Below are 10910 nucleotides of genomic sequence, written 5' to 3'. Positions count from 1 at the left end.
ATCAAATCCAGCGTTAGCCATTAAATTAGTTCCTAATACACCTCCAGGACTAACAACGTTCACTCTTACGCCATGTTTGCCAAGTTCAACAGCAGCACCACGAGAGAACATATCAATTGCAGCCTTTGACGTTGAGTAGGAGGCCATGAATTCCGCAAACACCTGCTGTCCCCCAACGCTTGAAATATTAACGACATTTCCCTTAGATTTTATCAAGTGTGGAGTAGCGCAGTTTATCAAATTTACTGGAGCCCTCACGTTTATGTTCATGACCTCATCGTAGATCTTCAGAACGTTGTCTTTCTCGAGCAGACCTGTTCGCAATATACCAGCGCTGTTAACTAGCACATCCAGTCGTCCGAATTTATCAATTGTCTTGGCGATTACGTTTTTTCCTTCATTGTCGTTTGTGAGGTCTGCTGGAACGACGAGTTGTTCAGAGCCGAAGCCTTCGCAATCTTTAGCGACTTTTTTTAGTCTTTCTTGATTACGTGCTACAAAAACGACGTTGGCGCCCTGTTTTGCAAAAGCACTGGCTATATAGGCCCCAATGCCAGAGCTTGCACCCGTGACAGCGACGACTTTAGATGTGAAACTCATTTTGCACTAGAACCTAAGGCTTGCAACGAGCGACTGACCAGTATCAAGAAGGAATTTCCTTATATATTCTAAGGAATTGTTATCTCTATGAAAACAATACAGCAATATCGCATTGATTTCTAAAATTTGTTCCGACAACTTTTTTACCCGTATCATCAATTTTAAATTTATAAAACGCGTTCAAAATAAATAAATTCATTCATTCAAAGCGTTATGTAAAATTTTCTATTTTTATCACTAAATATATATTTTAGAAATATTTATTTTAATAATATTTCTTGTTATGAAAAAATTATATTCACTAAAGTGTTAGACTGCAAATATTATGTGTAATCATATTATATGGTTAAAAAAACTATTTATTTTTTTATTTTATTAATAAATTATTTAATTAGTATCAATAGCCATGTTTTTAATCTTCTATCTATCTCTTAAAATGTTATTTATCTCTTAATCAAAATAATCTTCAGCGTATAATAATTAATAAAGTAAAATAAATATAAAGAATATCAATGCCTGATAAAAAAAACGCATTGTCATCATGATTGGGCGAGTGTTTTATTTCATAACAAAGTATTAAGATATTATGTAAACAAAATTAAAACAATTTTATATTTTTGTCTTATTATTAATTTCAGTACGTTAGAAATAACGTAACAGTTAATTAAAAAATTATCTGGCAATTCCATTGAAGATAAATTATAGAAATAATTTTGTTATTAAATTTTCATAAGTAGTTTATTATAATGCATATTTAATTGATTAAATTTTTATTGTAAAGAACTGTCTGCAAAGATATGTAGTAATATTACGAGTTTAAATAAAAAAAAAATTTTAAGTTTTAGTCCATTCTTGACAAAGTTAAACTATAAATATAAAGATCGAGTGTCAAATGTCATGTCACGTACACTTGACACTAGATTTTTTCGCGGGAAGTTTGACGTTTTCACTATCATAAGGTCTTTAATGTTTACAAACGTTGCTGTCTTTTGGGTCAGATTTGACCTTGGTCAAAAGAAAGCAAAAAATTACTGAAAAAACAATTTAAAATAAAAAAATATGCATTTATTAGAAATTACTAATAGAAAAAAGAATATTCAATGTTATAAATATTATAATATGAAGAGACTAATAGTGAATTAAAAAAATGTAAATGAAATTATCAATCATCAGTTTGTTACATATAAATTTCATACAATCTATACAGATGGTTTAACTGTCCTCTTTAGCTTTTCCTTTAATACATTTCTTTAATTATTTTGTCCCATTCCGTGTCGAGACCCTTGGTCCGTGGGGCCCTAGCGCTATAGGGCTTTTTAGGCAAATATCAAAAAAGTTAGTCGACATCACAGGAGAACGAAGAGCTGGCAGCTACCTCGCACAAAGAATTAGTCTAGCTATTCAAAGGGGGAACGCTGCCAGTATCTTCGGAACCTTGCCTAAAGGGACTCCTTATAATAATATATTTTAATTATTACATTTTAAGGTTAGTTATTAGGTATATTAGAATTAAGTACAATTATATTTTTTATTGGTTTAATGTAATGAAGTTATATCTGTACGTTGTCACTAGATTGCAATTTCTGTTGAAGAAGGTGACCTAGGTAGTGCTTTCCTGTTTTTTATACACTACATAACTAATTGTATATCTTAGTTTTCCAAATAGTGTCGTCGTTTTGCTAGACAGCCTTCTTTCCAGCTGCTATTAGCAGCCTTGAATAATATGAGAGCATTGTTGGATCTGCCATTTTATTAAAAAACAATTGCGACCATCGTTTTATTTTCTTTTGCGCATGGTACAGGAGACAGCTTTATCCGATGTATCTACTGTACGAAGATTAAAATCTTATCTTAAGAAGGTTAAAACTGTCTTTAAAGTCGGTTTATTAAAAATTTTGTCCAAGTTGATGTGATATAAAAAATATATCCACTGTAAGATTGTCCTTTCTGGCTACGAGTCAAATCTAGGGTTACATGCATGCCTTGGTTTCTTCAGATTTATATTTTTTAACCCGTGTGGGATTGGATATTCCAAACATATCTCGTATCAGTAAAATAGAAGCCAAAATTTTAGGCTTCGATGGCATGTACTGTTGAAATGGAAATCCCGTCTGAATACACAAGCTACTCCTCCACTGTAAAGTTTTCATAAGATTTCATAAAGATTATAAAATTTTGGAAACAGGTCAAGACTGATCTCGAATTAGATTTAACGAACGTTCGGATCGTGTTCCTCTATTGTCAAAACTTATCAACTTTGATGATTTTTTGAAAGCCTTTAGTGGCATGACTGCCCCCAATAGGTCGGCCTTTCTCACTATCCCATCTGCTTTCGGTACTTTCATTATTTAAACGAAATACACCAGATAGTAATAGTAGCCCTATGTATTCGAACGTATCAATATCGTAACTGTCATTGCAATCATCAGCGAAAATACGTTTACCATCCAAATTAGTATATTTCAAATAGGGTGAAGAAATAATTATGTATAATAAATAATCTCTGGCATTGAGAGTGTCCATGGGCGGCGGTATCACTTAACATCAGGTGAGACCTTCTGCCCGTTCCTGTTCTATAAAAAAAATATGGTTCAGTTTCTTCGATATAATGTTCTGTTTCAGAACAAGATTCATTACTATCTTACATACTGTCTATAATTTCTGTATAAGAAATTAAAGTTTTCACCACTGTTCAAATAAAATGTGTTTATTATGGAACATAGATACAGGTAACACTAACTTTTTGCCCCTTTATCAACTAGATAATCGTTAACATTATAGTATGCCTTTTTACATAGCTTTTCTTTAATACATTTCTTAAATTTATTAAAAGGCAGAGATAGTATACCTACTAGTAGTACTAGTAGTACGGGGAAATTGCAGCCTGCGTTTGTTCCGATTATTAACTTTGTACGTATGATCTATTCTTGTAAACTTACCTCTATTTTTGTATACATACATGATATTTTCATTAATATATTGCGACGGTAAGGTAAGTATATTAATTTCCTTGAATTTATCTCTCAAAGATTCACTACTTTTAAATTATAGATTGCACGAATAGATTGTAAACTAGGGTACGTGTTGTTCAATTGATTAACAATATAACACTAAGATTTGTGTGGGTAAATGTCTCTATAAAAAAATATACGATACATAAACTATTTGGAAGATAACAGGCACTTTGCACTTTGTGCTTGTTATTAGCTGGGGTCACTTCTGACCGAAAAACCGTTACAGTAAAAAAATATCATACGTGTTAAATTATAATTTATGATAAACTTATTCAAATAATAAATAAATTGAAGCGAATAAATAAAAGTCATACAATATCAAACTACTATGACTGAGAAAATTAAATTTATATCCCAAAATAGGTCAAAATTGACCCTACAATACAATTAAAACTACTCTTTTAGGTTAAAACTGACTTTAAAGCCGGATTAGTAAAAAGTTCCAATTCATACAAAAATAAATAGCAACATGTTTCCCAACGCGTTTTTAAAAGGAAAATCATAAGTTTTTACAAAGAGATATTTCTAAGTTATACGTATATATATATATAATATCTGAGTAAAATGTTCATAATCAATTATTAATACATTGGCAGATACAGGGGTTACCACAACACACAATACACAGGGAGTATTCTAAATGTGAAACAGAGTGCTGTATTTAAAAAAAAAATTTTAAACTTTAATATAAGTTTTTAAATTAGGTGATAAACTTATCATAAAATGTCTGATAAAAATATATTTATATTTCAAACTGGATTACGGCAATGAATACTTGTGGAGTTCACTAGTAACTGTTACATGACATCAATTCGCTATTTACTACTTCAAAATAAAGTTTTCAGAAATTTTCTGATTATTATTTTATTTTTAAACTTATTTTTAATGTTTATTGTAATTTCATACGTTCAAAGTTACGATAAATTACTTTTACAAGTCTTACTAAGTTGGGACTCATCCTTATCGCACATTGAATAGTTATTTATTTATAGAGCTAGCAATATTGAAAAATCAAATAAACCATTTGTATTAACGGTTTTGAACTATATTGACTTAGACGTTATTAAATTATACCTAATTACAATACCATCTGCCATTGCTCCGACATATTATATAAGTCATTTTCTACATTAGAATAAAATTGTTCTATTCTAAACTACATGACAATGTAGGTGAACCTAAATTATACAAAAAATAAAATCTATAAGTTTTAGTTTCTAGTCCTAGTTTCCATGTTTACTTATTAGCTCAAGCGGATTACACCCGATAGTCGGTTAGCAACATTTTTATTAATTAAACAGCCATTATTGAATATAATATATAGTCTGGATAAGTAGCCTTTATTATATAGTACTTGGGAATAATTCTAAGATTATTACATTTACAATAATATTATTGTTGCTAAGCAAGAATTGAAAGTCATGTATAATAAAAATAAGATTGTCATCATTTCAATGCATATTTAAAACAAACACAATAGATAGTACCGGCTTAGTTCAAACTTTGGGATAGGTACAGTAAATAAAATGAAACGACATAGATTCACAATAATCAGTCGCTTTCAAGCCGCTGGTCCAAGGTAATAATGTCTTTGAAGGGCAAAGTTGTTATTATAACCGGTGCAAGTGCCGGTATTGGTGCTGCAATCGCTATTGAATTTTCTAAAAAGAGTTCCGATGTAATTCTTGTGGGAAGAAACGAGACTAGACTCAACGAAGTTGCCTTGCAGTGTGAAGCAAATGGATGTTGTCCGACTGTCATAAACGCAGATATAACAGTTGATAGCGAGGCAGCAAGGGTCATACAAGAAACTGTCAAAAAGTTTAATAAAATTGATATTTTGATAAACAACGCTGGAATTCTACGGAAGAGTAGTCTTATAGACGGCAGTTTCTTAGAAGCATTTGATGAAATTCTCAAATTGAACTTGCGAGCTGCGGTGAATTTGGTAAATCTGGCAACCCCATACCTAATTGCAAGCAAAGGAAATATTGTCAATATATCCGGTGTTGCAGGAAGGCAGATACTTGGTGTAGATTATGCAGCATATAGCATGTTAAAAGCTAGTTTAGACCACTTCACTCGTGGCGCTGCCTTAGAACTGGGGAAATATGGTGTAAGAGTAAATACAGTTAGTCCAGGACCTGTGAAAACTGAGATATATGACGGTGCTAGTATCACTATTGGTCAAGCAAAAGCAACCCTGAAAACTGCTCTTAATCGTTGGAGTTATCCAGAAGAAATTGCTGATGTTGTTTTGTTCCTGGCAAGTGACAAAGCTGTTGGTGTTACTGGTTCAAATTACACGGTAGACAATGGTCTTTTACTTATGAAGTAATTTTAACATATTGGGGTTAAATAATTGTCAATCACATTTTATCCAAGCATATATATTAAAGGCTCTTTTGCTTATAATGATTTATATAAATAATGTACTGTTGTAAATCCTTACCATAATTAAAAGGCAAACAAATACATTAAGTATGTTTGCTAACGTTCAAATGGCGGGACTAAATATTATAAATTGTATAATAATTATTTAAATAATGATGTGTTTTATTTAGTAAATCAACATTATATATTAGCGGTAACGTTATATATAAAGGTATATCAGCCCCATAGCGCCTGCAAAAAAAGTACAATACTTACAAGTATTACCTGACGACATCATATCCATAAACGTACACTACACCCAGGTTGGATGCGCGGTGCCAGGGTTGCCAACTCCTACAAAATGTTCCCCCTAGGACAAACTTCAAATACCCCTAAATGTCGATCAAAAACAACTACACTACTTGGTTAGCAAAGCACCACTCACGCGGGCAATACGGATAGTGAACAGTGTCTCTATTGAGGTGAACCTATTTGTTTGTACACTGGCTGAGTTCACAAGAGTTGCTTGCTATATTGTTAGTTATAGATAGATAGATTTAGGAATATAAGTTTAATTTTTTAATGTTTTTATCTAGAATAGTTGGTGTGGGAATTATTTTGGTATTCTATCGTATTAGTAATTACTGTTAAGATAGAACAATGTAGTGAATAAATAAATCAATAAATAAATAAAATACAGTTTTTGTGACACTTGGTTTGAGAGGTAATTTCAAATATGAATTAAAAATATGTCGAAGTAGTAAAAAATAGCTGTTTATTTATGTGGGTACGTTTTACATATTTATATAATATATTAATCAATGACCGAATAATATTAATGATAATAATAATGAGATGCAAGGATTCTTATTTTTTATTTCTTAACTTTCTTTCTTCGAATTCAGTGTTTCGTTTCTTGGCAAAATTTTTTAGCCTTTTCGTCATTAATTTTCTTTTCATACATTATTTAGCCATTATTCGTTCGGATTAAATTATTGTTTTTTAATATTTAAGCTGTACCCAGAGTTGGAGTTTATATTTGGATCTATCAAGTTATCGGACCTTTAACAACCGGATGCCGGAGTAGTAGAGAAGAGTTTCTAAACTCAGGTCAGTACTTAATATGTGCTTTGTTACTGCTTTGTTTTGTTCATTATTTTTGTCCAAGTAACTTATGTATTTCTACACTTCTTGTGTTTACCTCATTTATTTTTTCTTTTTACAGTGCGAGTTTCCCTCCTTTTTATTTAATTATGTCTAAACGAAGTGATAATAAATAAATAAACCATAAATTCTAATAGTTGATTGCTTAATGGTCAAAATTTGAGGACGAGAGTGTTTGGAGAATATATTATCTATATTTGATTCACAATTTTAATACTTATTCAGTGGCTCTATAACCCTTTATATTTGGTTCTTTGAATACTACTTAAGCAAATAATCACCATTATTTGATTAATATTTGAATTTTACTTTTTTTCTCACGAAACCATCAATGTAGTTAGACGACCTATAAGATGTAGAGATGTGATTCAAATGCACGACGACGCAACATTACTCTTGGAACAAAATTAATAACTAAAAAATTCACATACAAAAAGCACTTATTAGGATATGGAGTAGTAAAAAAAGTCTTAAATAACAAATTATTTATCATAAAAGCTTAGAACATTCAGCTAAAAAGCATACATTTTATATAAGTAACGCCCCATTATCCAGTAAGAAGTTTGATCCCGTCACACCGATACATTTTTTACCCGATAAATACATTATCATGTTAGCTACTTCTTCCGGGGTAGATACTCTATTCAAAGCTGTTTTAATATCATCAAATGACTTTATTGCTCCTTCATCTGGTTTTAGCCCCGCGTTTATCAAAATATCTGTGTACACTGGTCCAGGACTGATCGCGTTGACTCTCACACCGTGGGGCGCTAATTCTGCCGCAGCTGCTTTTGTAAATACATCTAAGCCCGCTTTACTGATTGCATACGATGTCAATAAAGGATTTTTTGGCACAGCTTGTCCAGCAACACTTGATATGTTAACGATGTTTCCTTTCGTCTTTATAATATGCGGAGCAACTAGGGTCGTAACTTTCATGATGCCTCTAAGATTAGTTTTAATAATCTCATCAAATACGTTCATTAAATTTCCCTTTAAAATGGACCCAAATCGGCCGATACCAGCATTATTTACAAGAATATCAATTTTACCGTATTTATCAATTGTTTCTTGGACTATCCTAGTTACGTCATCATCGATTGATATATCTGCATTGATAACGAGTGGATTTTTACCATTCTTTTTACATTCTGCTGCGACACTTTGGAGTTTATCTTCCTTTCGGCCCACAATCACAACATCAGCACCTTCTTTTGTAAACTCTATAGCTGTTGAGGCACCAATACCCGAACTTGCACCAATAACAAGAACAACTTTCTCAACGAAACTCATTTTTAGTGATTTTCAATAGGACTAAGCCAGTAAAAAATGTTAGTAGGTATATATTAAGAATCTTATCAGCTGAGATATGAGTTTTGTTGTTTCTGTTTGCCTATTATGTTGATAACTAAGAAGTTCTTATCTATAATATCAAATACACTAGTTTCATAGTTCATGTTTTGTTTATTTTAGAAAAGTTTGATGCCTAATATAATGTTACTTGGTTTAGGGGATGGTCACATTATAGAAATTCGTATTTTGCACAATGTTACCCTAGTTTTCAGGTGGAAGCATTTTAAGCTAGTTTCAGAACAAGTATAGTCGACAAGTATAGTGTCAAATGGTACAATTTTAGAGATATTCGTTTTCAGGCATTTTCAGGCCTAGTTATTCCCCTTTGATGAAGAAATATTCTAGAACGAATTTCCAAGGTGTGGGACAAGGACTGAGCAATCCGCGTCCAAAGAGTACGAACGTTCTAGAATTGTGCAATCACTACTCGGTAGCAATCCCGCCTAGAGAGTTCTCGAACATCGCTCAAGATTATTCCCAGGGATATATCAGCGATTCGAAACGCGACAAATGAAGTCAGTTTCGAATGCCTTTCAAGAGACCCACACACTACGACCACCACTAAACCGAAGAACCACCACCACCGAAGAGATTAAGTGCGAATAAAGTGAAGACTAGTGTTATAGAGTGATAAAGCATTAAGTGCGCGTTATTAAAGTAATTAGTGACTGTATTTTGTGTAATTTGTACATTTCTGCGAGTAATTTGTGTCTATACATTCCTCATTGATTTGTTTAGAAATAAACCATTGAAGAGATTTCGATTCGATTTGTAGAGAATTTTCTATCTAGCTCGTAACAATATAATCTGTGCCTTTTCAACTATTTAAGTATGTAATATTACACTTTATTCAATTGGAGATTTATAAAATAACCATATATGTATAATGTTTTACTGCATAACATGAAACTATTTTTTTATCATAATATGACTTACATTTATCATATCATAGCTTATCATTATATAATATAAAACTAAAAAGATATAAATAGCAATCTCAAATTAATTTCAATTAATTATTGTTATTGTATGCCTAACTATTTACTTTAGCCCAGGATTTAATGAATCAATCCTGGTACATTATCGCACACGGGCCTAAGCTAAGTATTTTTGAAGGATGATTATTTATTAATGAATGAATCCTAGTAGACTATATAGGTAGGTGATATAAAAGGATTTCGCCAGGTCTAACAATTATCTTGTCCACAATTCACACGTTATTTGCCACTACTTACTATTAAGGTCCACATTATTTTTGTTTATAAGGGTTTGCTAACACTGCATTGTATATTATATCATCCGTATAAGCCTAAACGACAATTAACAAGTGTTCATGTGTGCCTAGCATATTATATAATATGATAATTCAAACTAAGCTATATTTCAGTAATGCCAGGGGAGAAACTATAACTTATTAAACGCTTAATCTAGACCGGGGTCTGTATTGTTTAACATTTACCTGAAAATACATTTTACGTACGAATCATTTAGAAAATGCTGTGTTTTATTTAGTAAAGCAACGTTAGGTATTCAGTTCCTGTTAATAATAAAGTATCTACAACATTTACGAGCATTAGCTGTCAACTTTCGTCCCGACTGATCTGAAACTATCGCGGTCAATGTGCGCTATTTCTTTTTAATGTGTCCTTTTACGTTACTGTTTCCTTTTTACATAATATGTTTTAATTGCTTTGTTTTGAGTATTTGACGCGAGGTCAGGACACGTGACCTGATCGAAAATTCGTAAGACTGATGGAGAGTAGATAGCTGGCGCGGCGTATTTAATGTAATAATATAAATTGTCATGTGTGTGTACGATAGCGCGATAATTAAATATTATATTCTACCACATAAATGATAGTACTTTTATACTGATAAATAAAGCAATTCGTGCAAAATAATACAACGTATATATTCAAGTTTTCACTTCTGCCTGCATTTACAGAGTGCAACCCGTCCTTTTTTTATTTTAGGCTGCGTTACTTGTATTTTTTTTTGTTTTTTTTAATTACTGGGTAGCCTCAAAGAGATTATTTGTTATCGTTATTAAAATGATATGTATCTATATGCCATATGCTGTCCCGGCAAAAGTTCTTTTGTAAGATTATTACATCAACCTTAGTATGGAAGGTAATGTCATCTGTAACACACGTCGCGGTCTACTTTTAAGTTCTAAGGTCTCACGGTCTCACGGTCTCACGATTTTTTTCCACCATTATATGTGCGAGGAATAAATAGGCATATAGAGATAAAGTCTAATGCATTACATTTATTAATCCAATAACGAATATAATATGAACAATAGATACAATAAATAACCTAAAAATGTAATAACTAAAATATATTATTAAAAGGAGTCCCTTTAGGCAAGGTTTCGAAGATACTGGCTCTCTTTTTGATATTTCC

The 10910-nt window shown here is 31.8% G+C and overlaps 2 protein-coding genes across 2 annotated transcripts; one reads left to right on the top strand and one right to left on the bottom strand.

Annotated features, from left to right (window-relative positions):
- Positions 1-5110: 5110 nt before the first annotated feature.
- On the top strand, positions 5111-6091 carry LOC111000879 (uncharacterized oxidoreductase SERP2049-like). The gene has a single exon (XM_022270482.2). It carries the CDS (start codon positions 5200-5202, stop codon positions 5950-5952), a length of 753 nt encoding a protein of 250 aa, XP_022126174.2. The 5' UTR covers positions 5111-5199; the 3' UTR covers positions 5953-6091.
- Positions 6092-7621: 1530 nt separating this feature from the next.
- Positions 7622-8481, bottom strand: LOC111000878 (3-oxoacyl-[acyl-carrier-protein] reductase FabG-like). Its single transcript, XM_022270481.2, has one exon. The coding sequence runs from the start codon at positions 8442-8444 to the stop codon at positions 7680-7682; it is 765 nt and encodes a 254-aa protein (XP_022126173.2). The 5' UTR covers positions 8445-8481; the 3' UTR covers positions 7622-7679.
- Between the last annotated feature and the right edge of the window lie 2429 nt (positions 8482-10910).

Source organism: Pieris rapae, chromosome 14, assembly GCF_905147795.1.
Source record: "Pieris rapae chromosome 14, ilPieRapa1.1, whole genome shotgun sequence".
NCBI lineage: Eukaryota > Metazoa > Arthropoda > Insecta > Lepidoptera > Pieridae > Pieris > Pieris rapae.
This window is presented reverse-complemented; position numbering and strand designations above follow the sequence as displayed.

What these genes read in the sequence shown, in the direction of transcription:
- LOC111000878 (XM_022270481.2), bottom strand. Translation starts at nt 8,444, where the DNA reads ATGAGTTTCGTTGAGAAAGTTGTTCTTGTTATTGGTGCAAGTTCGGGT.
- LOC111000879 (XM_022270482.2), top strand. Translation starts at nt 5,200, where the DNA reads ATGTCTTTGAAGGGCAAAGTTGTTATTATAACCGGTGCAAGTGCCGGT.